This window comes from Phacochoerus africanus, chromosome 9 (genome assembly GCF_016906955.1).
Source record: "Phacochoerus africanus isolate WHEZ1 chromosome 9, ROS_Pafr_v1, whole genome shotgun sequence".
NCBI classification, from domain to species: domain Eukaryota; kingdom Metazoa; phylum Chordata; class Mammalia; order Artiodactyla; family Suidae; genus Phacochoerus; species Phacochoerus africanus.
In genome coordinates this window covers 33,394,609-33,421,893 of record NC_062552.1, presented here as the reverse complement: position 1 = coordinate 33,421,893, position 27,285 = coordinate 33,394,609, and the positions used below count along the sequence as shown (strand labels likewise).

General features: G+C 43.0%; 1 protein-coding gene and 1 long non-coding RNA gene across 7 annotated transcripts in view; one reads left to right on the top strand and one right to left on the bottom strand.

The window, feature by feature from the left end:
• Nucleotides 1–9,120: 9,120 nt before the first annotated feature.
• KCTD20 (potassium channel tetramerization domain containing 20) overlaps nt 9,121–27,285 on the bottom strand; it is a 49,252-nt gene continuing 31,087 nt past the window's right edge. For 2 of the 6 annotated variants that reach the window (XM_047795949.1, XM_047795951.1), the window contains exons 2-8: nt 26,164–26,351; nt 21,438–21,711; nt 18,351–18,453; nt 17,874–17,994; nt 16,428–16,625; nt 14,081–14,191; nt 12,226–12,722 (exon numbers count right to left, since the gene is read on the bottom strand). In XM_047795949.1, the coding sequence (XP_047651905.1) occupies nt 12,430–12,722; nt 14,081–14,191; nt 16,428–16,625; nt 17,874–17,994; nt 18,351–18,453; nt 21,438–21,711; nt 26,164–26,323 (1,260 nt within the window). In that variant the 5' untranslated portion in view covers nt 26,324–26,351 and the 3' untranslated portion in view covers nt 12,226–12,429. Of the gene's footprint in view, nt 12,723–14,080; nt 14,192–16,427; nt 16,626–17,873; nt 17,995–18,350; nt 18,454–21,437; nt 21,712–26,163; nt 26,352–27,285 lie in introns of all 6 variants that reach the window. The other 4 variants (XM_047795948.1, XM_047795950.1, XM_047795947.1 and 1 more) reach the window with 4 other exon arrangements.
• On the top strand, nt 18,429–19,289 carry LOC125135641 (uncharacterized). The gene is made up of 2 exons (XR_007137021.1): nt 18,429–18,560; nt 19,009–19,289. It is a non-coding gene; the product is annotated as an uncharacterized LOC125135641 (long non-coding RNA).

Sequence of the window (27,285 nt, the reverse complement as noted above, 5' to 3'; positions counted from 1 at the left end):
CATGAGGTTGCAGGTTTGATCCCTGGCCTCACTCAGTGGGTTAAGGATCTGGCGTTGCTGTGAGCGGCAGTGTAGGCTCCAGGTGTGCCTTGGATCCTGTGTTGCTGTGGTGTAGGCTGGCAGCTGCGGCTCCAATTCAGCCACTAGCCTGGGACCCTCCGTATGCCATGGGTGCAGCCCTAAAAAAGAAAAAACAGAAATTGCCACCTGGAAGGCTTAAGAGGTGCCGACTAAAGGTGCCTCTTTAGGGAGATCATCTTGCCTCCACAACCTCTTTTCTGGCTTATTCTACCTGCCAGCCCGAGCAGGAAATTCCCTGCAGGACTCCCGTTAGTCAACTCGAACAACTCTGGGCATGGCCTTCCATCCTACCAGTGCCTTCATCATCCCTCACCAAATCCATTGCCACCTTGGTCCTCCCTGCCGCCAAAGGAAGTCTAAATTTCAAGTGTGATGTCCTCTGCATAAAACCCTTACGGCTCCTCCTTTGTCTGAGGTACAGGAGTACTTCCTTACTATGAACTCATCTCCGCTTCCTCCCAGCCTCTTCCCTGATGACAATAAGGCACTATTTCACCTTTGCTTATGAGTTGACTTGGCCTGGAATACCCCTCCCCTTATTTATGGATCTAGGACAACTAGTGTTTGTCATTCACAACTTGGTTCATGTGTTATAGAATCCTCTATGCCTCACAGTAAAAACTGGCCACTCCATCCTGTGGGGTTTCTGGAGCAAACTGGACTATTCGGTGTCTATGAAGTTACAAAAGCCCTCTGAAAGGAGGAACTGTGTCCCAGTCAGCATGCCCTGTGACCAAGCAGTGCCTGGCACTGAACATACTCAATAGGCTATGTCTTCAGAGCATATTCTTTTTTATTTTTTAAATTATGTTTGATTTACAATGTTCTGTCAATTCCTGCTGTATAGCAAAGTGACCTGGTTATAATATATATACATTTTTTCTCACATTATCGTCCATCATATTCCATTACAAGTTCCCTGTGCTATACAGCAGGATCTCATTGCTTACCCACTCTAAATGCAAGTTTGCATCTACTAACCTCAGACTCCCAGTTCATCTCACTCCCTCCCCTTCCCCTTTGGCAATCACAAGTCTGTTCTCCATGTCCATGAGTTTGTTTCTTTTCTGTAGATAGGTTCATTTTGTGCCGTATGTTATTTTTTTAATGATTTTTATTTTTTCCATTATAGCTTGTTTACAGTGTCCTGTTAATTTTATACTGTACAGCAAGGTGACCCAGTCACATATACATATATACATTCTTTTTTTTCTCACATTATCATGCTCCATCATGAGTGACTAGATATAGTTCCCAGTGCTACACAGCAGGATCTCATTGCTTATCCATTCCAAAGGCAATAGTTTGCATTAACCCCAAATTCCCAGTCCATCCCACTCCCTCCCTCTCCCCCTTAGCAACCAGAAGTCTGTTCTCCATGTCCATGAGTTTCTTTTCTGTTGAAAGGTTCATTTGTGCCGTATATTAGATTCCAGATATAAGTGATATCATATGGTATTTGTCTTTCTCTTTTTGACTCACTTCACTTAGTATGGGAGTCTCTAGTTCCATCCCTGTTGCTGCAAATGGCATTATTTTGTTCTTTTTTATGGCTGAGTAGTATTCCATTGTGTATATGAACCACATCTTCTTAATCCATTCGTCTGTTGATGGACCTTTGGGTTGTTTCCACATCTTGGCTATTGTGAATAGTGCTGCAGTGAACACAGGGATGCATGTATCTCTTTCAATGAAAGCTTTGTCTGGGTATATGTCCAGGAGTGGGACTGGATCATATGGTAGTTTTATATTTAGTTTTCTGAGGTACCTCTATACTGTTTTCCATAGTGGTTGTACCAATTTACATTCCCACCAACAGTGTAGGAGGGTTCCCTTTTCTCCACACCCTCTCTAGCATTTGTTACTTTTGGACTTATTAATGATGGCCATTCTGACTGGTGTGAGGTGGCACTTCATTGTAGTTTTGATTTGCATTTCTCTGATAATTAGTGATGTTGAACATTTTTCCATTTGCCTGTTTGCCATCTGTATGTCTTCTTTGAAGAAATGTCTATTCAGGTCTTCTGCCCATTTTCGATTGGGTCATTGGTTTTTTTGTTGTTGAGTTGTATGAGTTGTTTGTATATTTTGGAGATCATGCCCTTGTTGTTTGCATCATTTTGAAACTATTTTCTCCCATTCCGTAGGTTGTCTTTTTTTTTTTTTTTGTATAGTTTCCTTTGCTGTGCAAAAGCTTTTAAGTTTGATTAGTTTCCATTGGTTTATTTTTGCTTTTATTTCTTTTGCTTTGGGAGAAAACATTTGTATAGTTGATGCATAGAGAATGTTTTGCCTAGGTTCCCTTCTAGGGATTTAACAGTGTCTTGTGTTATGTTTAAGTCTTTAAGCCATTTTGGGTTTATTTTTTATGCATAGTGTGAGGATGTGTTCTAGTTTCATTAATTTACACGCAGGAACTCCTTGATTTTTTTTTTTTTTTGTCTTCTTAGGGCTGTACTTATGACATATGGAGGTTCCCAGTCTAGGGGTTGAATCAGAGCTATAGCCGCTGGTCTACACCATGTCGACAGCAGCACAGGATCTGAGCCATGTCTGTGACCTACACCACAGTTCATGGCAATGCCAGATCCTTAACTCACTGAGCGGGGCCAGGGACCAAACCTGCATCCTCATGGATACTAGTCAGATTCATTTATGCTGAACCATGATGGGAATACCCCATTTTCTATTCTTCCTTCTTTTGTCAGATATTGACCATTAGGTGTCTGGATTTATTTTGGGGTTCTCTATTCTGTTTTATGGGTCTCCATGTCTGTTCTGGTATCATTAACATGCTGTCCTCATTATTGTAGCCTTGTGATATTGTCTGAAGTCTGGGAGAGAGTTATGCCTCCTGCTTGGTTTTTTTTCCCTCAGGATTGCTTTGGTAATTCTGGGTCTTTTATGGTTCCATATAAATTTTTGGATTGTTTTTTCTAGTTCTGTGAAAAATGTCATAGGTAATTTGATAGGGATTGCATTAAATCTGTAGACTGCTTTGGGTAGCAAGGCCATTTTAATGATATTATTTCTTCCAATTTAGGAGCATGGAATATCTTTCCATTTCTTTGAGCCCTCTTTAATTTCCTTGATTACTGCTTTATAGTTCTCAGCATATAAGTCTTTCACCTCCTTGGTCATGCTTATTCCTACATGTTTAATATTTGCAGGTGAGATTTTAAAAGGTACTATATTTTTATATTCCTTTTCTAATGATGCATTGTTATTATACAGAAATACAACCGATTTCTGAATGTTGATCTTGTATCCTCCTACTTTGCTGAATTCATTGATCAGTTCAAGTATTTTTTGTGTGGAGTGTTTGGAGGGTTTTCTCTGTATATAGTATCATGTCATCTGCATAGTGACAATTTTACCTCTTCTCTTGCAATTTGGATACCTTTCTTTTGTTTGTCTGATTGCTGTGGCTAGGACTTCCAATACCATGTTGAATAAAAGTGGTGAAAGTGGACATCCTTGTTTTGCTCCAGATTTTAGTGGGAAGGCTTTTAGCTTTTCTCCATTGAGTATTAATTGGCTGTGGGTTTGTCATAAATGGCTTTGATTATGTTAAGGTATGTTCCCTCTATACCCACTTTGCTAAGTGTTTTTATCATGAATGGATGTTGGATTTTGTCAAATGCTTTATCTGCATCCATCGAGATGGTCATTTTTTTTGTTTGTTTTGTTTTTGTCTTTTCTAGGACCGCCCCTGCGGCATATGGAGGTTCCTTGACTAGGGGTCTAATCAGAGCTGTAGCTGCCACCTACACCACAGCCATAGGAACGTGGGATCTGAGCAGAGTCTGCGACCTTCACCACAGCTCATGGCAACACCGGATCCTTAACCCACTGAGTGAGGCCAGGGATCGAACCCACAACCTCATGGTTCCTAGTCAGGTTCGTTAACCACTGTGCCACAATGGGAACGCCAATCATGTGTTTTTTTGACTTCTCTTTTGTTAATGTGGTGTATGATGTTGATTGATGTGTGTATATTGAACCATCCTTGTGAACCTGGGATGAATCCCACTTGGTTGTGGTGTATAATCTTTTTAAATATATGTTGTTGGATTCACTTGGCTAGAATTTTGTTGAGAATTTTTGTGTCTATATTCATCAAAGATACAGGCCTATAATTTTCTTTTTTGGTAGTATCTTTGCTTTTGGTATTAGGGTGATGGTGGCTTCATAGAATGTCTTTGGGAGTATTCCATCTTCAACCTTTTGGAGAAGTTTAAGAAGGATGGGTATAAGCTTTTCTTTGTAAGTTTGGGAGAATTCACCTGTGAAGCCATCTCTTGTTTGTAGGGAATGTTTTTATTACATACTCAATTTCATTTCTAGTAATCGGTCATTCAGTTGATCTATTTCTTGATTCAGTTTTGGTGGGCTGAATGTCTCTAGAAAGTTGTCTGTTTCTTCTCAGTTGTCAGATTTGTTGGCATATAATTGTTCATAGTATTCTTTTTTTAAAATTTCTGCAGTATCCCTTGAGATTGATTTCTCCTTTTTCATTTCTTATTATATCCCTTTTGATTTCCTCATTGACCCATTGGTTTTTTAGTAGCTTGTTGTTTAGTCTCCATTCAGTTTTTTCTCATTTCTTTTCCTGTGGTTGATTTCTAGTTTGATGCCATTGTGGTCAGAGAAGATACTTGAAATAATTTCTTTATTCTTAACATTTGTTGAGGTTAGTTTTGTGCCCTAGTATGTGGTTAGTCTTTCAGAATGTTCCATGTGCACTTGAAAAGCATGTATATTCTGATTTTTTTTTTTTTTTGGATATAATGTCCTAAAAACATCAGTTAAGTCTAACTTTTCTATTGTGTCATTTAGGATCTCTGTTGCCTTATTGATTTTTTTACTACAGGATCTGTCCTTTGATGTAAGAGGGGGTGTTAAAGTCTCCTACTATTATTGTATTCCCATAATTTTCTCCTTTTATGTCTGTTAGTATTTGTTTTAAGTATCTGTTTGCTCCTATATTGGGGACATATATATTGATGAGTGTAATATCCTCTTCTTTAATTGATCCTTTTATCATTAAGTAGTGTCCTTCTTTGTTTTTGCTTATGGCCTTTGTTTTAAAGTCTGTTTTATTTTGTCTCATATGAATATTGCAACTCTTGCTTTCCTGTCTTTTTCATTTGCATGAAATATCTTTGTCCATCTCCTCCCTTTCAATTTATATGTCCTTTGCCCTAAGGTGAGTCTCTTGTATGCAGCATATTTTACTCTTTTTTTTTTTTTTTTTTAGAGCCACACTCACAGCATACCTCCAATTAGGGGTCTAATTGGAGCTGTTGCTGCCAGCCTACCAGAGCCACAGCAACGTCAGATTTGAGCTGAGTCTGCAACCTATACCACAGCTCACAGCAATGCTGGATCCTCAACCCACTGAGCAAGGCCAGGGATCAAATCCACAACCTCATGGTTCTTAAATCAGGTTCGTTTCTTCTGTGCCACAACAGGAACTCGTATTTTAGGCTTGGGTTTTTTTTTTTTTTTTGTCTTTTTGCCTTTTCTAGGGCCACTCCTGCGGCATATGGAGTTTCCCAGGCTAGGGGTTGAATTGGAGCTGTAGCCGCTGACCTATGCCAGAGCCACAGCAATGCGGGATCTGAGCCGCTTTTGCAACCTACACCACAACTCATGGCAACACCGGATCCTTAACCCACTGAGCAAGGCCAGGGATCCAACCTGCAACCTCATGGTTCCAAGTCGGATTCGTTAACCACTGAGCCACGATGGGAACTCCAGCTTTTGTTTTTTTATCCAGTCTGCCACATTGTGTCTTTCAATTGGAGCATTCAGTCCATTGACATTTAAGGTAATTATTGATAAATATGTATTTATTGCCATTTTAATTCTTGTTTTCCAGTTGATTCTATGTTTCTCCTTTGTTCCTTTCTTTTTTGTTGTTGGATGATTCCCTTTTATTTTATGCTCGTGTCTCTTCTTTTTAGTTTCTGTGAATGTATTATTTGGTTTGGTTTGTAGTTGCTTTGTTTTCAAGTATGTTAATCCCTTCCTATAGCTGCTTGCTTTAGCCTGATAATCATATAGGCTCAAACAATGTTCTTTAAAAAAGTCTAGTTTTTCTTACTTTCCTTCCCCACGTTTTATGATTTTGATGTACTTTTTTAACATCTTCATGTTTATTCTTTTTGCTGTTCTTTGTGTTTATCGTCACTTTTACAGTAGGCTTTTTTTTTTTTTTTTTATTCTTTTAGATGTGTGCATGGCTTATTTAACTGATTACTTTCCAATTGTTATTTCTCCCATCCTATTTCTTTTTTATTTAGAGGAGCCCTTTCAGTTTTTCTTTTAGTATTGCCGTACTCTTTTAGTTTTTGTTTGCTGGAGAAATTCTTCATTTCTCTATTTTAAATGATATTCTTGCTGGGTAGAGTATTCTAGGCTGAAAAATTTTCCCTTTTAGAACTTCAAATACATCTTGTCACTGTCTTTTGGCCTGTAGTGTTTCTGTAGAGAAATCAGTAGATAGCCTTATGGGGGTTCCCCTATAATTATTTTTCTCTTGCTAACTTTAGAATCCTCTCTTTAACTTTTGCCATTTTTATAACAATATGTCTTGGTGTGGTACTGTTTGGGTTCAACTTGCTTGGGGCCCTCTGTGCTTCCTGTATCTTGATAGCTGTTTCCTGTAGATTTGGAAAGTGTTCAGCCATTTCTTCAAATATATTTTCAATCCCCATTTCTTTTTCTTCTCCTTTTGGAATTCCTATTTTGCATAGATTAGCCCACTCATATAATCCTATAGATCTCTTATATTGCTCTCATGTTTTTTTCATTTGGTTTTCCATCTGCTGTCCTGACTGGGTGATTTCCATTATTCTATCTTCCAAGTCACTAACTCATTCTTCTGCATTATTCATTCTGCTCCTCAGTGCCTTTAACTCACCTTGCATCTGTGCAAATGAATTTTCTAATTTTCCTTGGTTTCTCATATTTTCTAATTCCTAAGTTAATCTCCTTTTTGAACTCAGAGTCTGTTATACTGTAGAGGCCTCATTGTTTGCTCCTTCAGGTGAATTCTCCAGTTCTTTTAACTGGGAATGGTTCCTGAGCTTTTTCATTTTGGTTATATTTTTCTGTAAGTTTAGGGAAACCAACTACTGTAGTCTTGGAGGGCTATTTACGTGTGCCAGTGCCCCTGGGTACTTTGCGAGGGCTTGCTGTTTATTTTTAGGGGGCTGCACGTGCTTCCAGGGAGATGGAGGCAATGGGCAGGGCTGGTAGCCAGGTCCTGGTTGCTGGGACCTTGACAGTGGCAAGGACCCACAGGAAGGTGGCGCAGGCTGCTCGTAGTTGCAGGGCCCTGTGAAGTGACGGTTACCGTCAGGCACAGGGTAGGTAGCACCTGGAGCATTTGGCAGTGGCACAGCAGGGCGTGTGTTCCCAGGGGAGTGAGAGCAGTATTGTTCACAGTGCCCTCCTCTGAGGTGACTAGGGCCATAGGTGGTGCCTATTTATGGACCCCTGGTGGTGGCAGGTCACACCCATTTCTGGAGTCTGAGGGAGTTTGCCTCTGCTGTCTGTAGACCATTCAAGAGGCACCTCACCAGCCACAGCCCTGCCAAGTGTCCACACATGTGCACAGAAAGATAATCCTTTGGCAGTTTGCCCAACCTCGTCTTGGCCTCCTCAGCAGTGGTGCCTTGTTTCTCATGCAGGCCCAGGCCTTCTCCCAGGTTCTCTCAGCTGCAGTGCTCTGCTCGCCAACCCCTCAGGCTGTTTCCGCACAGCCAACCCTGGTCCTCTCTCCTGGCGTCTCAGCACCCAGCCTCTGGTGGTATCCTCTGAGGTGGTACTGATGGTCTGTGAGATTCTCCCTCTGTCTTGCCCTCCTCAGTCCAGTGGCTGTGATTTTCTGAGGCTTTGAGATCCCTCTGTCTCAGCCCTTCTACCCACTGGGAGGCTTCCCAGGGTGTGGGTTCTTTTCTTTTCACTGCTCCCTTGCCAGTGCTAGTCCCATCCTGATTTTTGTTCCTGTTCTACCCAGTTATGGGGTTTCTTACCCTTTTTGGAGGTGTATGGTCTTCTGCCAGCATTCAGTATATTCTGGGCACATCGTTCTGCATGTAGATTTTTTTTTTTTTAATGTGTTTGTGGGAGAAGGTTAATGCCACGTCTTACTCCTCTGCCGTCTGAATCTTGCAGAGCGTTTTTTTCACTTTAGGGCTGCACCTGTGGCATATAGAGGTTCTCAGGCTAGGGGTCAAAGCATGTTCTTGACTTGTGTGCTGAGAGGCAGGCCTCCCAGGGAGGCCCAGGCTTGCTCTTGCACCATGAGTTGTCAGTATCACCAGTGAGCTCCCAGGGCAGGTAAACTGAGGAGGCACCTGATGAGAAGAGGGGCCAAATCAGACTGAAGGATGAGTGAGGTGCCCTAGAGCAGTGCTTCCCGGGGAGCCACCTGGCCCCTGCCCTACCTGCTTACATGCCATTCATTCCTGGCAGGCTTCCTCACTTGCTTTAAACCAAAACTAGAACATAGGAGTTTGTGAATCCTCTTACCTTTCAAACTTACATTTGGCTTTGTGGGGACCTACCTAGATGAATTCGAGGGTTCGCGGGGCTTGAACACAAGTTAACTGGAAACTCAAGAAGGCAGACCATTAGGGCCCTGGATCTTGTGTTATAATAGCAGGGTGGGAAGAGTACACAGGCTCCAGGCAAGCCTCACGGCTGCTGTGGCAAAGAAAGACTCTTACAGGCAGGCTGGGGGCTACTTTTTTCAGTCCCTTTTAACATCTTCCAGTTTTATTCCTTTTTTTTTTTCTTTTTATGGCCACACCTGTGGCATGCGAAGTTCCGGAGCCAGGGGTTGAATCGGAGCTGCAGCTGCCAGCCTATGCTACAGGTACAGCCGCAGCAACGCTGGATCTCTAACCCACTGAGTGAAGCCAGGGATCGAACCTGCATCCTCATGAACACTATGTTATGGTTCTTAACTCGCTGATCCACAACGGGAGCTCCCTGATTTTATTTTCTGCTGAAAAACGACAGGGACACAAATAAAAACTTTATTATAGAAAAGGCATCCCAAATATAGGATTTTGTAAACACTGGTAGGTGAACAAGTGCAACTTTAAAAGTAAATACAAAGTAAAGAGGCAAAACCTACAAGCACTCTGCCTTTAAGAGAGAATGGAAAGCTCTCCTGCAGAGGTGATCCCACCCGGAGCACGAGGGGGGCTCTCCCCACAGAGGTGTTGGGTTTGCTTTCTGAACTGTGCCCAGTTGAACAATTTTAAAATGATGGCAAGAAGTGGCATTGAATAAGTCACTAAGACTCCTTGATTCTTAACTTTCTATTGACTATTACTTGACAAGGCTGCCTGTCACACTTGGACAATTTAAAGCTGTGCTTTGTTTTACTTACAGAAGGATGTGCTGGAACACTGTCCATCTTCCCTGGGCTTAGTCCACAGTATTTTTTCAGAGACCTGTATACATTCAGTATCACACTTTTCTCTTGGAATTTAGCTCAAAATAATATTGGCTATCACATGTCATGCAGTCAATCTAGCTACTTTCCAGCTTCCTTAACTTTTTTTACTATCATTCTTTTAATACCTTTCCTCCACTTTGAAGAAACCATTAAGTAAGCTCACCGGACACATTTTGACACTGTCCCCCTGCCCTCTCCTAATTCCTTTATGGCACATCTTTCCTAATCAGCACTATGTGATAAGACGTAGACACACACACTCAGATCCTAAACTTCAAATTCAGGTTTATCTTGACTTAATGATAACTCTGAGTAAGACAATCTAGATAAAACCATTTTCTTATGAAAATGTTTCTGTATAAACAGCCTGGCTTACTTATTTAGGCACTTAAAAAAAAAAAACACCAAACCTGAGTTCCACCTTTTAAAATTAGAAACACCTCTCGCCCAGCAGCTGACTCTGAAAGGAGTGACTGCAACCTAGCTCTTGACCCTGTAAAAACGGCAAGGTCCTGCCACTGCGGAATGTCCTGGCCCTGGGAACAGTTACAGCGATGCTGCACTCCAGGCTGGGAGGGTTCGTAGGGAGGAAACCTACTCTCCCCCAGAAGGAACGTGTAAGCCCGGCTTTTCCCTGTCATCACCACCCAGCCATCCCAGCGCATTTACCTCCAGACTGCCAGCTCACCCAAACCCCAAGGGTTGAGGCTGAAAGCATATTAACCCAATTTGGGGGAGAAAAGACCAGCCTGAGGAAATTAATCATTTACAGAGAACAAAGTGTTAAGTACATACCACACTTTCATACCCAGCTATTCACCTACACAAAGACTAGTTTTAGAGTGTGAGCTGAGGCCTGTTTACCCTTAAATGTACATAAGCTATAAAATTATACATACTGACCATAGACTACACAAAAGTTAACTCAAATTTCCCTTATGATGGCATAAAGTCAACTGAAAAGTGGAAAGCAAGCACCATTAAACAATTCTCTGGGCTGGCCAGTGGGTATGAGTGTAGTACCAGTAAGGTCAAAGACACATCTGACCTCAAAACTACACTCTGGCTACAACATGATGCTGACTTTAAACTTCAACCCTGACCCTCAGCCTTACAACTGGATGCCGATGACTATCTCTGTAGGTAGGGATGGCTCAGTTTAACCCTTTAGCGCTTTACCACTAATTTAGCCCTGATCTCCCAGTGGTGCCATGCACAGAGAAGCGTCTCAGGAACCCTCTTCAAGCCTGAAGAGTGGCTTTCAACATCCATCTGACTTTGCCTTTGGAGACTAACTGGGGCAGGCCCTAGACTAGCTTATGGAAGAATTTGAGAAAACCAGTCCTGTTTTTATCTTAAAGCACTTGAAGGAAACTTCATAAATATTCAGGGTAGTGACTAGAAGGCCAACCTCTGCCATAAAATGATAGAAAATCTCAGGATCCCTTTGGCTCTGGACTCAGTTTAGCTCCACTGTTGATAGTGACAGGGACATCAGGGAAGGGGGTTCGGTACCAGGAGGGGTGGGGAGTGTGATTGGGGCTGCACATACACATTGCACTGCCTACCCAGCTGACAAATCAGTCAGCATCACCTGGCCTAACCTTCCCGCAGCTCGTTCTTCTTTTGGGGATGATATCAGCATGGTTTTCTCACCCAGCCCAGCAGATGGGCTACTCAAAGATTTAAAGAATACAAAATGGAAACTCCTGCACTGGGACAAAGCTTGGAAAAGTGATGTCCCCCCCCCCACACACCCCCTCAAACTCCTTTTAATCTTTTTGCTGAGAAACAGCACTTACGAGAAATCTGCTCTGGGTCTTGAAAGACTTTTAAGCCACACCCACAGCAATGTGCTGCCCTAGGGTGAGCCAGGAAAATCAATGTGGCCTGATCTAGAGAGGTTCTGCTTGAGTTAGAATTTCATTCTAAATGAGTGGTTTGTTTAGGCTCAATAACCTTCAGGCCAAGACAGCTTCATAAACATCATTATGAATTATCTTGCCCATCAAGAGAATCTATGCAGTTTGGATTGTTCATTGAAATAATGAAAAATAAAACCTTTAAGTTCTTAAGTATTTACTTTTGGACTTTTTTTTTTTTTTTGGTCTTTTTAGGGCCATGCCCACTCCATACGGAGGTTCCCAGGCTAGGGGATGAATTGGAGCTGCAGCCACAGCAACATAGGAACCAAGCTGAAACTACGACCTACACCACAGCTCGAGGCAGTGCCAGATCCTTAACCCACTGAGAAGAGCCAGGGATTGAACCTGCATCCTCATGGATACTAGTCAGGTTCCTTACCATTGAGCCACAACGGGAACTCCCTTTTGGACATTTTGAATGAGAGCCAAGTTCTTTCCAGACACAACCTCCGCACAGAGGCCACCAGGAATGGTATCTTCATTAACCTCTAATGGGCATCCATTAGTGCGTGCTTATACAAAATAGAGATTGTCTCCTTTTAAGTTTGGTCCCTTTGCTGCTAAGTAATTTGCCCTGGTATGAAATAAAACAAAAACCAGTAACAGTGAAAAGGATGAGGACTGAATATGAGGCAACGGAAGTCTTGACTTCCTTTCCTGCTTTTGCAGTTATGCAAAGACTCAGTGAACAGCACCAGACCCAAAATGTTCAAGTTACCAGGGCTGCTGCAAAGCTGGTAGCTTAATTACCAGTGAGTGCTTTTCCATCCCCTGCCGGAGGCACAGACTAACTGAAAACAACACACATTAATTATGGGAGGAAAGGACAGGATGGGGGAGAAGCTTGTCTCCTACTCAGTGTGAGACAAACCATGGGAAAGACTTGGCTGAGGGCATCCCAGCCAAGAGAAGCCTGGCAACAGGCTGGACACACAGCTGACTCTAATCCTGAAAGTCGTTAGAAACCATCTGAGAAAGTGGGGCGTTCAGCCGGTCAAGTTCATCTACTTGGGGCGGGTGATGCATTAGTATCTCTTGGTCCTCCAAGACATCTTCTCCAGCAGCTACCAGATTCGTGAGGGATTTGCTTCGAACACACTGGAAATCCACATGGCGACTTTTTCCTTCTTCCTTTTCCCATGACATCTGGATAAAGGGGCGCTGTACATAATTATAGATGACTTCAGACCGGCCGCCAGGTCTCCTCTTAATTTTTTCTTTACAGGTAGGATAACCTGAAACAAGGAAAACAGGCCATTCTCATGACTGCAGCCACTTGCTCACTGTGGCTTCTGTGAGCACATCGTTTCCTCCCAAGTCCCAAGACCATACATGAAAACGACCCAGGAGGCGGCCAGCCTCTGAGCATGTCCTCCTAGCCCCAACCACCTACATGCTCCTCCTTCCTGCCCAGGTTAGCAGGTCTTGTCCCTAAAAGGGAAACAATAAAAATTCTACCCCTTCTAATGGAAGAGGGAGAGAAACCTCTTGCCAATTTCAGAGGTCTTTATTTTACTGGCTTCAGTACTACAGAACAGAGCTACTAGCGCATGGCTACTCTCGTCCTCTACGTCTGTTGCTCAGAAGGCATCCTCTGTGAGAGGCCGGTAAGAAAATATGAAATGTTTTAAGCCTAGGGGAAAAAAAGCAGGGACACTGCCTAAAATAGCTGAAAGACTGTGACATGGAAATGGGGGAAATCTTATTCAGAGTAGTTTCACTGGCTAGAACTAGAAAGAAGAGGGAAGAATGGTACTGGAAGGAATGTTCTAGAGTAGCAAAACACAAGAGCAAAGCCCATGGTGGGGAGACAGAACAGTACTCTCCCAGAAATCAGTCTCTGAGACCCTTGCATGGAGACCACAGGTTTGGAACCATGCTCAAGATCATTTAAAGCAGTTCCAGGGAGTTCCCGTTGTGGCTTAGTGGTTAGTGAACCCGACTAGCATCCATGAGGACAGCGGTTTGATCCCCGGCCTCGCTCAGTGGGTTAAGGATCCAGTGTTGCCGTGTGCTGTGGTGTAGGTCGCAGATGCAGCTCGGATCCTGTGTCGCTGTGGCTGTGGTGTAGGCTGGCAGCTACAGCTCCAATTGGACCCCTAGCCTGGGAGCCTCTATCTGCCATGGGTGCGGCCCTAAAAAGACCAAAAAAAAAAAAAAAAGGCAGTTCTGTCAATACATTCAGAAACTCCTCAGAGGTAGGTAGTGGAAGAAACAGATTTTAAGTCTCCAAGTTATGAGCTTCCAGATCCCAGAAAATGCCTCCCCAAGGTTGTTGGCACATGAACTTCCCACTGGGTGAGCCCATGAGCCCTGCTGCATTTACCCACCAGGGTCCTTAGCCCTCACTGCTTTTTATCCTGAGGCAGTAAACGAAGTTACTCCTGTTGCAGCTTTAAAGCATTTTCAACAGGAAATAAAATGAAACGTACGGGCAAATAAAAACAAAAATAGGAATCTTCATGTAGTTTCCATGTGTGTCTATGGAAACTACATGAAGGCACATGGAAGTCTTTAAGTACATAAGCGTGGCCATAGATCCAACCTACTCCATGAGCCATGCAAGCTGAATATGAACTGGGATATTCTTTACCTTCAATTCCAATGCGAATGTTTTTCAGGCCCCGTTCCTTTAACACTGTTTTAGCAACATCCCGATTCTCAATATATTTGAAAAACCTGTACAGTTTAGAGCTATAAAGAACTGAAAAAAAAAAAAAAATCTGTGGTTAGTCATGGAATGAAGACATCTGTAAGGGGAAGGAAATGAGCTAAGAGATCAGACACCTGAGCCCTGGTGCCAAATAATCCAGATGAATCACAGATTAAATGTTAAATCAAGCATAAGAAAGAAACCATTAAAATTTTTTTATACTCTCAAGGGTTTTCTAGGTATAACATAAAACCTACAAGTCATAAAAGTCACTGTATACTTGACTACATAAAAATACAACATCTTGGGGTCCCCTGGTGGCTCAGTGGATTAAGGATCCAGTATTGTCAGTGCTGTGGCTCTGGGTACTTCTCATGTTGCAGGTACAGCAAAACAAAACAAAACAAAAATCTCTGCTTATCCAAAACCACCATTAACAAAGCTAAAAAGACAATCAACTGGGAAAATATTTGCAACTCATATTGCAAATAGCTAATTTTGTTGAGAGAGTGGTCACAAATAGCCTTTCTAAACCAACCACTAAGTAAAAGACAATTCAATTTTGTAATGAGCAAAAGGCATGATTACAGTTAACAGAAAAAGAAAATTGCTCTTAAAAAGATGTTCAGTCTAATTAATGAAATGAGAAATGCAAATTAAAACTCAAATGAGATGCTATTTTTCACCTATTACTGGCAAAGATAAAAGTTCAGGAGTTTTGGTCATGGCTCAGCAGCAATGAACCTGACTAGTATTCATGAGGACTAGGGTTCGATCCCTGGCCTTGCTCAGTGAGTTAAGTATCCATCATTGCTGTTAGCTGTGGTGTAGGTTGCAGACTTGGCTTGGATCTGGCTTTGCTGTGGCTGCGCTATTGGCTAGCAGCTGCAGCTCTGATTTGTTGACTCCTAGCCTGGGAACTTCCATATGCTGTGGGTGTGGCCCTTAAAAAAAAAAAAAAAATTCAGTAAAACTTAGTCTTGGTGAGGACATGGGAAATAAAAAACAATGTATGACAGGTTGCGTATAAACTGACAACCTTTATGGAAGATAATTTGGCAAATCTTATCGAAATTATAAAAGTGCAAAGCTTTTGACAGAGAAATTCCATTTCTAGGAATATTATTCTATAATCATACACATGTGTGAAAAGATGTTTAAAAAGATATTCATGAAGCATTATTTATAATTTACAGCTTAAATGGTCATTAACAGGGCTGGTTAAATCAATTATAGCACAGTCATGCAAAACAGACAAAGACTGGAAGCTTTTAATGTAAGACATGACACAGAACAGTCTGTATGATATGGTATTGTTTGGAAAAAGTGTACATAATTGCTCATGTATGTACACTGAACAAATCTGGAAGGATATAAAAAACTGAGGGGAAAAAAAGTGGATGAGGCAGAGGTGAGAATAAGACTTTTTCAATGTCTATCTTTTTCTGTTTTCTGAGATCTGAATTAACACCAACTCAAAAGGACTTAAAAATGAAAGAGAGGAGCTCCCGTCGTGGCGCAGTGGTTAATGAATCTGACTAGGAACCATGAGGTTGCAGGTTCGGTCCCTGCCCTTGCTCAGTGGGTTAACAATCTGGCGTTGCTGTGAGCTGTGGTGTAGGTTGCAGACGCGGCTCAGATCCTGTGTTGCTGTGGCTCTGGCGTAGGCTGGCAGCTACGGCTCCGATTCGACCCCTAGCCTGGGAACCTCCATATGCCGCGGGAGCGGCCCAAGAAATAGCAAAAAAAAAAAAGACAAAAAAAAAGAAAGAGGAGTTCCCCTTGTGGCTCAGTGGTTAAAGAACTAGGCTAGCATCCATGAGGTAGGTTCGATTCCTGGCCTCACTCAGTGGCTTAGGGATCCGGTGGTACCTTGAGCTGTGGTGTAGGTCAAGGATGCAGCTCAGATCCTGCGTTGCTGTGGCTGTCGTGTAGGCCGGCTGCTGTCGCTCCCATTTGACCCTTAGCCTGGGAACTTCTATATACCGCGGGTGCGGCCCTAAAAAGACAAAAGACAAAAACCCCGAAAAACAGAGAAAAGAATGACACCACCATGAATGTCCTGCTTCAGCAGCGACACAGAGCCGGACACCGGGGGGAGCAGTGAGAAGCATGACGACGTTCACTGCACTCCCCAGCATGACAGATCTGCGTCACTCCGATGCACTGAGCGGCCAGGGGAGCACTCATCACCGGCTCAACAGTCACACCGGTTCTGGGATCCGGCTGCTACTTGGGGCAGCACGTTTCTTACTGAAATCATCTACACCACGCAGGGGGCTCCTACTTTGGGAATATTCCTCCCCCATGGGTGGGGGGTGGTCTTCATCCCAGTCCACAGAATCCTCATCTGTCAGCACGACGATGTGGCACTCCCGCTCCCCTTTCTTGGCACAGCCCACCATGATGGGCAGGATCAGCTCTTCGAGGTAGTGGTCAAACTGCTTGTGAGCACCATCGTTAGACAGTTCATGCAGCAAAGCACCTGGGAGACAAAAGGGGGTGGACAAGCCCTCCGCTCAAATGCAGGTACTACTGCAGTGAGAAGACCAGGAGCTAACAGCTCCTCTCATCCATGAGTGTTTCCTGCTCCAAGGTGATAATGAAGCCAATTTTGTTCGGTAAGTTTCACGTCTACTACTCTTCAATCTCCTCCTGTTTAACAAACCCTGAGCATTCCGACCGGCGGTTTTGACCTGCAGTGTCAGAACGGAAACATTAAACCTACAAGAGACGGAACCATCATTTGGGGAAGACTCTTTACAGCTCTTCTGAAGACGCTCTGGACTGCGACTGCAGAGTCAGCGTGCCACACAAGAGGGATCATCTCAAGTTCGGTGACACCAGAGGACTTGCTCTAAAGTGTCTACTAGACCCAGTATGGAAACCACATGCCCAGAGAACTTCAAGGAATATGCCGGGAAATGTATCATGAACCCCAAAAGATAAATTTTAAAATAATTTTAGGAAGTCTGGGTAACAATTAAAACATGGAGTTTGTAGCAGTTGTAATCTCAGCTTTAATGTTTAGAGCTTTGAACAAGCTAATTTCTCCATCTTCTCATTTGTTAAATGAGATGATCATCCATCTTCCAAGGTTTAATTGTGAAAAGTCTGCAAGTTCACATCTACAAAGTACTTAAACACTAAGTTAATAATAATGGCAAACTGTAAGAAGAACCCAACCAATTTATGGTGTGTGACTTTATTAGTGAGCCTTCTTATCTGAGGATCCGTATCCTTATTTGTTAGAGGTGAGGCACCAAGGTCCCAAGAGGGGAAGCAATTAGCTTGGTGACTCGCGGGGTCAAGCTAGATTTGGAAGCCACTGCGTGTTGTCTTGCTGACTCCACTTCCCTCTGGAGCAAGAGAGGGAATGGAAAGGACCACGTCTCTGCCTCTGCAGGGAATTTTCTAAATTGATTTTATTGAAGTATAGTTGATTAACAATGTGTTAATTTCTACTGAACAGCAAAGTGATTCAGTTACACATACATATATACATTCTTTTTCATATTCTTTTTCATTATGGTCTATCACAGGATATTCAATATAGCTCCCTGTGCTATACAGTAGGACCATGCTGTATATCCATTCAACACAGAACAGTTTGCATCTACAGATGTTCAATCCACACTTGAAATGCTTTCGGTTTAGTAATAAAAAACGTCAATTCCAAGCAAACTCAAAGTTCAGCCTCTCAGATGCAGCTGACGGCCTTGCCTGTACTTACTCAGATCCTGACATCGGATAGTGTTGAAGTCAAAGTTAATGCAGAGATAATCGCACGTGTCTCTAAGGTCTGGGATTGAGATTCCATCAGGACAATTGATGATACCAGTTTTGTAGTAGTCCTGTAAATGGATTAGGAAGAGAAATGCAGGCAAAGAACAAATAAAACTTCCCTCTTTAACCCCCTCTCATTCCTGGTCCTATTAAAATGGTGGGTTACTAGAACCATCACCAAGTTGGTGGCTTATCAGATGGCAAAGTGACACCTGGCCATCCTGATATGTTTAACCACAACCTGATACCTGATCAAGCTCACATAAGCAAGGAGGACTTAATTAAAGGAACAGAAAATAAAGCGGGAAAGGCAGTCATTAGACATGAGAACTCCCTAAGTCACAATAGTCTGATGGAATTCTCAAGGCTTCCAACCATGCCCGCCCCTGGAGAAGAGGACGTTAAGGAGAGGGCCACCACATACCAGCACCGTTCGAAATACAGTTGCACTGATTCCTTCTGCAATCTCATATTCACCCTTCTCATTGGGCCGTGTGAAGTTGTACTCTCTTCCTGGTCCAAACATCCTGAAAGACACCAAGGCAAAAGTTACCTTCTCCAGTAGGCTTCTTCACAGATGAGACTTCCCTGGGCTTCACCTCATTCTAAGAAGGCTCCATTCTGCTCTCTCAGTGTAAGTTAAAAACAGAGCCCTGGGGCTCGCTCCCTATAAGACACACTCAGTCTTAGGAAACTCCCTTTGGACAGGAAAAGGCAGCAGCAATTGCTTTCAGTATTCATCAACATGTGCCCATCCGCACGCCAGCCTCGGTATTTCTGAGTCTTGCTTCTCAGGCTCTAAGCTGATGGATGATCTGTAGCAACAGGTGCAGATGTTAACGCTTTCCTTTTCCTGCTACATTTTAAAGGCAGAGCTCTGAAAAAAATGCCCTCCTTCAATCCAAGGAGTAACGAATGATGGGAATTTTGGGTCAGGTGGAAAAGGAAGGTAGGTATTAGGGTGATCAGTAGTTTGACTAATTCAAAGAGACAGGCCTGCTCTGGGCATGAATTCAGAGGTCATGAGGGCACAAGAAGAGTCCTGCTTTTATATTCATCTCTTCCCATCCTTCCTCCCTCAGATCCTCTTCGATCCCCTCCAGCAAAACTGGCCCTAAGACCTCTACTCCTATTGCACTTCTGTGCAGAAGTTGTGGGATGAGAAGCCAGCACAAAGGACAGGGCGGGCAGCTGGCATCCAGGCAGCCCAAAGGGGACGCACTGCATTTCCTTCCTTAACCTGTCTGGAAGCCTCGCTGTTCACGTCTTCAAAACTGTTAATCCTCCACCCTGAACTGGCTGCTTTCCAAGTTACTACACCATACACAAGAAATCCATTCTAATAAAAGTAGTCTTTAAAGAATGCTGACATTTTTCTGGAATGTTCTGGTTGAACTTAGCTGAGACAGCCATGAATCACAGCAGTGAACATGCCATAAATAAAATCCCCCAATCTATCAGTGGGATCTGAGCTCGGTTCTTCATCTAGTAGTGGCATAGACTCGCATTAATCCATTCTCAACTTCTCAACTTGTCCCCCTTGCCATTAGTGATCCACATTTGTAAGCTCATTGGCTAGGCTTCAAAACACCTTATGTGGCCAGAGGACAGAAAAAAACCTAAGAAACTCTCAGAATTCATGACCTTGGCTGACCTAGTTGATGAACCGCCTAGATAAAGGAATCTGCTTCCCAGAAGATGCTTGCCTTTCTTTTCCCAAGTACTACTTTCAGAAGCAACCTACTTCAGACAGCCCACACTGAGGAATGCTTTTTAGGGGAAGTCTGGTTGGGGGGGTATGGTGCCCGTGATAACAAACAAGACTGAAGTCAGGAAGTCAAGCCTGATAAAACATAGGACCAATTAAGAAAATGTCTTAGTGCTCCCGTCATGGCTAAGCAGCAACAAACCTGACTAGTATCCACAAGGATGCAGGTTCGATCCATGGCCTTGCTCAGTAGGTTAAGGATCCGGCGTTGCCGTGAGCTGTGGTGTAGGTCACAGACGTGGTCGGATCCCATGCTGCTATGGCTGTGGTGTAGTCCGGAAGCTGTAGCTCCATTTCGATCCTTAGCCTGGGAACCTCCATATGCTGTGGGTGTGGCACTAAAAAAAAAAAAAAAAAAAAGCAAAGAAAATGTCTTAATGTTCTAGCTTAATCTTAATTCAGATGTTTGAGAAATACATAGGTATGGCTCTGGTTAAAAATGGTTCATCATGAATTGATATGCATACGTTTAAGTATACATATACCTGAATAACTCAATTCCACTTAGCTTAAAATTCAGCAAATGAGTGGAGACCATCCTGATTTCTAATTCAGTTCAAATTAGTTCAACATCCTGAGTGAGGTTAGATCTTTCAATAAAATCCACTTCTAGGAGTCCCCGTCGTGGCTCAGTGGTTAACGAATCCGACTAGGAACCACGAGGTTGCAGGTTTGATCCCTGGCCTTGCTCAGTGGGTTAAGGATCCTGCGGTGCCGTGAGCTGCGGTATAGGCTGCAAACACAGTTCGGATCCCGAGTTGCTGTGGCTGTGGCGAAGGCCGGTGGCTACAGCTCTGATTGGACCCCTAGCCTGGAACCTCCATATGCCATGGGAGCAGCCCAAGAAATGGCAAAAAGACAAAAAAAAAAAAAATCCACTTCTAAGTACTAGATGAAAATCTTCAAAAGTCAAATGTTAGTGTGTATACACACTAATCACTCTAGTCTTCTCCCAACCCACTTTGCCATGCTGACATCTGCAGTTGGCCAGAAAGAGGTCTCCTAACTCCCCGCCCAGACTCCAGGAGTGTTTCCTGGACGGTGCTCCTCCCCACAGGCTCTTCTTGTTGCCTCAACTCTAACCCTAAGAAGTTGAAGGCAGGAGACGATGAGAGGCAGGTAAGACTACAATCCGAATGAAGCAGCACAGAGAATGGAACATGAACAGAGACAGCAGTCGTCAAAACAAAATAGCCAGATACAAAGATCCAGTTTCAGAAAACCTGAATAGCGATGGAGGCATTAGAAACTGACACCATAACATCACTGCCAAGCATAACTGGCAATAGAAGGAAGGCAAAATGCTTTTCAGTAGATGGCTTTGATCTTGTGTAATGTGGAACTTCTGTATTTTTTTTATTGAAAGACGAAAACAAAGAAAAAAAAAAGATACAACTTAGACATCACCTTATCCCAGGATCTTTGGCCTGTGGAACACAGGAAACCTTACTTTGGTGAGGTTACATGAATCATGGATAAAAGAAATTAAGTACTGGCTTCCGTTTTTGAGCAAGTTTATAGAGGAACTGGGAAAGAGATCCAATAGATTACGTTCTACAGCTCCCTACCCCAAAGTCAGCAACACAGCTAAGGCTTTCATTGGTTTTCCCTCTGTCTCAGAAGTATGAAGGTAGAAAAATAAGCAATGCAATGTTTTTATTCTCTCATCAAATGCCGGGCAAACAGCAGGTATTTCTATTCATACAGAACAGAGTGAATTGGAAGGAAATTATCATCAATTACCTTCCCAACATGGTATCCGGATGAGCAGTGAAAATTTGTGGATTCACAACAAAACGTGTGCCATCTACAAGCAGTGTCACTTTCTCTGGCGCCTGGGAATGAATGTTACTGCCAAAGCCCACAGTGCTATTTCCAAATCGCTCTGGAGCAATGAAGGGATCGTGGTTCCGTTTATTCCCACTTTGGAAGCAAGAGCCTTTGATGTCTTCAGGAAGCGGCATCATGTGAGGGAACTGAAGATTTGCTGGCTGAGAGGCATAGTCAAGCGAAAGGTCTGAAAGATCATACAAACAAACCAAAATAACTCCACAGCAAAAAGCCTTGGAAGGAAAATAAACCTTGTCCTCTTCAAAGAACAAGAACAACAAAACAAAACAAAACAATCCCAAACTTTGTGTCCACAGGCAAAAGCTCTTACCTGGAGTATGTAAAGAAAAAACACAAACTAAAACTTCATATTGGACCCCCCAGCTTTTTCATGTGTGTGTGTTTTAGGGGAGGGGGGAATGCCCACACTTTGAAATAAAATGATTGAAACAATTTTAAAGTAAACTACACACACGGTTAAAAAAAAAATTACACATTACAGGGAGTTCCCGTTGTGGCTCAGTGGGTTAAGAACTCAACTAGTATCCAAGAGGATTTGCATTCGATCCCCGGCCTCACTCAGAGGGTTAAAGGATCCAGTGTTTCTGCGAGCTATGGTGTAGGTCCTAGATGCAGCTGGGATCCTAGGTTGCTATGACTGTGGTATAGGCTGGCATCTCGGATTCAACCCCTAGCCCAGGAATTTCCATATGTTGCGGGAGTAGCCCTAAAAAGAAGAAAAAAGAAAAATAAACAACAACAAAAAAATAGTAGAGAAGAATTTCTGTGGAAAACAAGCAATCCTCTGCCATACTTCTTAACCTCCCCAAGTCCTGTTTTATAGAGGCATCCCTTTTTTATTTCTGTTTTCACTTCTATCTTTAAATAACTCAAATTTCCTGTGTTTTATTTAAGGAAGTTGATAATTCTGCCAAAACTATTCGTTTTTCACATTCTTAAAAAATGTTTCTAAATTTTATTTTCCAGAAAGGATAGTGATCGTCTTCAACTGTCACTTTTCCTAGAAATTCACTGAAAAAATGCATTGTTCATTATGCATAGGAGAATCCTAACATTACCAACACCATTTTTTTGAATAGGCAGGTCTTGCTCCCAACAGAAAAGTTCCAGTGCAAATGGCCTTGGTTTAGGATTTATTCATGGAATCTCAGTTTTTGTCCTAATATCACCAAAGAGCCATTTTCTTTAAGCGATTTATTTGATTTTTCCAAACTTGATCCATCATCTGTAAGATGAAAATAATGTTCACTCCATCCACCTCACAGGACTGGTCTGACTTTATTAACTGAAATAAAGTATGTCAGAGGCTTAAAAATGTATAATACAGGAGTTCCCCTCATAGTGCAGCGGAAGTGAATCTGACTAGGAACCACAAGGTTGCGGGTTCAATCCCTGGCCTTGCTCAGTGGGTTGGGGATCCCGTGTTGCCATGAGCTGTGGTGTAGGTCAAAGACTTGGCTCGGATCTGGCATTGCTGTGGCTCCAGCATAGACTGGCAGCTACAGCTCGATTCGACCCCTAGCCTGGGAACTTCCATATACCGCGGGTGTGGCCCTAATGAGACAAAAAAAAAAAAGAAGAAAAAAAATGTATAATACCACATCATGTACAACAGGCTTGAAACTAAATATATAAGGAGTTTCCATCGTGTCTCAGCAGAAACAAATCCAACTAGGAACCATGAGGTTGCAGGTTTGACCCCTGACCTTGCTCAGTGGGTTAAGGATCTGGTGTTGGGAGTCCCCATCGTGGCGCAGTGGTTAACGAATCCGACTAGGAACCACAAGGTTGCGGGTTCAATCCCTGGCCTTGCTCAGTGGGTTAACGATCCAGCATTGCCATGAGCTGTGGTGTAGGTCACAGACTCGGCTCGGATCCTGAGTTGCTATGGCTCTGGTGTAGGCCAGTGGCTACAGCTCCAATTCAACCCCTAGCCTGGGAACCTCCATATGCCGCGGGAGCGGCCCAAGAAATGGCAAAAAGACAAAAAAAAAAGGATCTGGTGTTGTCATGAGCTGTAGTGTAGGCTGGCAGCTGTAGCTCCAATTGGACCCCTATCCTGGGAGCCTCCATATGCTGCGGGTGCAGCTCTAAAAAGAAAAGAAAAGAAAAAAAACCCTAAATACATGAAATCCAGATGTACACAGAAAACAGGGGAAAGTATTTTCAAAAGGACCAGAGGATTCTTTTAAATAAGGAGTTCTCCTAATATATTTTAATGTAAAATAATGTGGTTTTTTTTTAAATGAAAAATTTCAAATATATCAGAGTGCGGAGTTAATACAATATGCATACATCACCTGGATTTGGCTAGCTTAGTTAAAAATTTTCCCTTAATCTTTGAAAGAAATAAAATGTTATAGATACAACTGAACGTCTCACTCCCACCTCTCATGTATTTTAAATCTGTAAACAATAATTCCTGAACAGGATCACTGCCTGTGACCTCTGGGAAATGAAATGAGGTTTTTTTTCCTCACCCGCAGCATAGGGAAGATCCCAGGCTAGGGTTAGAATTGGAGCCATAGCCACTCCAGATCCTTAACCCACTGTGCCAGAGCAGGGATCAAACCTGCGTCCTAGGGCTCCCAAGAGGCTGCTGATCCCGTTATGCCACAGCAGGAACTCCCCTGCTTTCATTTTTAAGAATGGCATCTCAAGTGTTGAAAACCTGTCTTGGTGATTAAAGTGTTAATTGCTATAAGCTTGCCATAGCTATGGCATAGGTTGCCACTGCCGCTTGGATCTGATCCCTGGCTGGGGAGCTCCATATGCCACAGAGTGGTCAAAAAACAAACAAACAAAAAAAAAAACAATGAGAGTAGGTACCTAACTTTTAATTCAGTTCTTTAGAACATAGATTTTTGCCCCAGCAATGAAGCAATTACATTGGGTTGATTCCTAAAGGATGCCTCAGGACCCACCTTACTTAAATGCATGAGCAGGAAAGAGACTCATTGCATAAATTCTCCTTAATGGGCACTCAGGATGGCAATCACACTCTGCTTTTTTGTCAATTAATATATATATAATAAGTAACAACAAAGCCTGGCCAGAAAGATAGGAGGTAGGGGACCAGGGTTTAAACCCAGCAGTGTGAGCCTGAGCAAGTTTCCTAAGATTTTTGGTTTTTTTTAATCTCCTTTTTTGGCCACCCTGCAACATATGGAGTTTCAGGGCCAGGGATCATATCCGAACCACAGCTGAGACCTACGCTGCAGCTGCATAGGTCCTTTAACCCTCTGTGCCGGGCTGGTCACTGAACCTATCTCTTGGTGCTACAGAGATGCCATTGATCCTGTTGTGCCACAGGGGGAACTCTGAGTTGCCTAAGCTTTTAAAACATCAGTTTCTTCATCTATAAAAGGAGGATTAAGCTAAGGAGGGATGGGCAAACTTTCTGTGAAGGGCTAAAAAGTAACTGTTTGGGGCTTCGTGGGTCTGCCACTATAACAGACAGCAGCCACAGACAGTATGCAAACGAATGGAGGGAGTTCAGTAATGACCTTGACTAGTATCCATGAGGACATGGGTTCGATCCCTGGCCCTGCTCAGTGGGTTAAGGATCCGGTGTTGCCTTGAGCTGCATGCAATGTTGTTGCCTTGATCTGGTGTTGCTGTGGCTGTGGCATAGGCTGGCAGCTACAGCTCCAATTCTGACCCCTAGGCCGGGAATTTCCATATTCTGTGGCTGTGGCCCTAAAAAGCAAAACAGTATCAACAACAACAACAAAAACCCCAAATGGGCATGATGGCTGTGTTTCAAATTGTTATTTACAAAAACAGGCAGTGGTTCAAATTTGACCATAGTTTGGCACCCCTGATCTAAAAAATATAAGTCAAGTTTCTAGCTCAGTGAGTGCTCAATGAATGGTAACTGCTATTAATGTTGTTGTTAGTTTTCACCAAAAGTTTTAAAGAACCTAACAATTTATCAAGAGGCTTCACATCCATTAACTCAATAATCTTCTAGCCGTGTGAGCTAAGAAGAATATTAATACGCTTGTTGTCTAGATTAAGAAAGCAGGGCTCAAAAAGATTAAGGATCTCATCCATGGTTATAGCTGGTAAGGAGCAGAGCTAGAATGTGAATGAGTCTTCTAACTCTAAACCTGAGACCATTTTTGTTACATCATTATCACCAAGTCAGATGTACCAAACTGATTAGATCAATGGAGATTATTATTATTATTATTATTGTGTGTGTGTGTACCTGTGTGTGTACTTTAGGGCTGCACTCGCAGCACACGGAGTTCCCAGGCTAGGGGTCTAACTGGAGCTGTAGCCACCAGGCTACACCATGGCCACAGCAACACCAGATCCATGCCGCATCTGTGACCTACACGACAGCTCGTGGCAATGCCGGATCCTTAACTCACTGAGCGAGGCCAGGGATTGAACTTACGTCCTCATGGATACTAGTCAGATTCATTTCTGTTGAGCCAAGACGGGAACTCCAGTGGAGATTTTTTGTTAGTCAAAACTTTACATAACTTTGATATGTAAGCTAAGCCAATTAAATGGATATTTAGATTAAGAACATTTATGCCTTCTGGATAGAACAGGTGCTCAGGTGTTGGAAATCCCTCCAAATTAAGTCAAGATCTAATCACCGTACCATCATTCCTGGGACCTAGAGGATAAGCAAGAGTCTGAAGACCAGAAGAAGCCAGGATATTTGCTTCTTTTTCCGGGGCCACAGCTGAGGCTTCATCCATGAGGCAGCTGGCCTCCTGCCGCAATGACCTGTCGCTCTCAGTGCTACGGTGAGCGTTCATCCTTGGACTGTGTATCCTGAGCTGTCTGCTGGAAGACAGGGACAGACATGATTTAGAACTCTCTCCAAACTACAGAACAGACAACCCTTATGCTTGTTCTGAGAAGACATGACACCTTAAACATTTCTGTGATTTTATATTGAGAAGTGGGCTGTAATTCACTAAGAATGTTGCTAACAGATGTCAAATCCACTGACTTTGGCCACATTCACATTCAATTCTGCATATTAGATGGTGGTAAAATAATTTGGTGGCGTTTATACCACAGAGACACATAAGGGGCACAGAATCCAATCTGTCAATTAAAGAAAACCAGCCCACATATTTTTTAAAAATTGAAATACATACACTCCTACAACAGTTAAGCATAGGAAATGAGAGTCACGACTGTAATGCTAGTTCTAGAGTTGCAATCAGAAGTCACCTGCACTAAAAGATAAAACCAAAATTTACTTACAGTGTTCAAGTTCTCCTTTGTAGGTTCTCTCTTTCACTTCCTGTATATCAGGTTTATCCCAACCCCCACCTCAAAATCACACCAAGATGTCCCTGGCTAAACGGTTCTCTGCTCCAGTAGTGCACAACTGCGGTGAGCCCCACCACTCAGGTAAATACCACCATTCCCGGATCAACAGAAGGGAGGGGCCGCGATCTTTCTTCTAAGTAATCACCCCTGCCCCGCAGCCCTTCCACCCGTGGGGGCTGCCCAACTGCTGAAAACGTTCCTGAAATTCACCACAATGAGCACTTTTTTTTTTATGATTTTTATCTTTTCAATTAGAGTTGGTTTACAGTGTTCTATCAATTTCTACTGTACGGCAAAGTGACCCAGTCACATACATACATATACACATTCTTTTCCTCACACTATCCTCCATCATGCTCCATCACAAGTGACTAGATACAGTTCCCTGTGGGGTACAGCAGGATCTTACTGCTTATCCATTACAAATGCCCCCTCC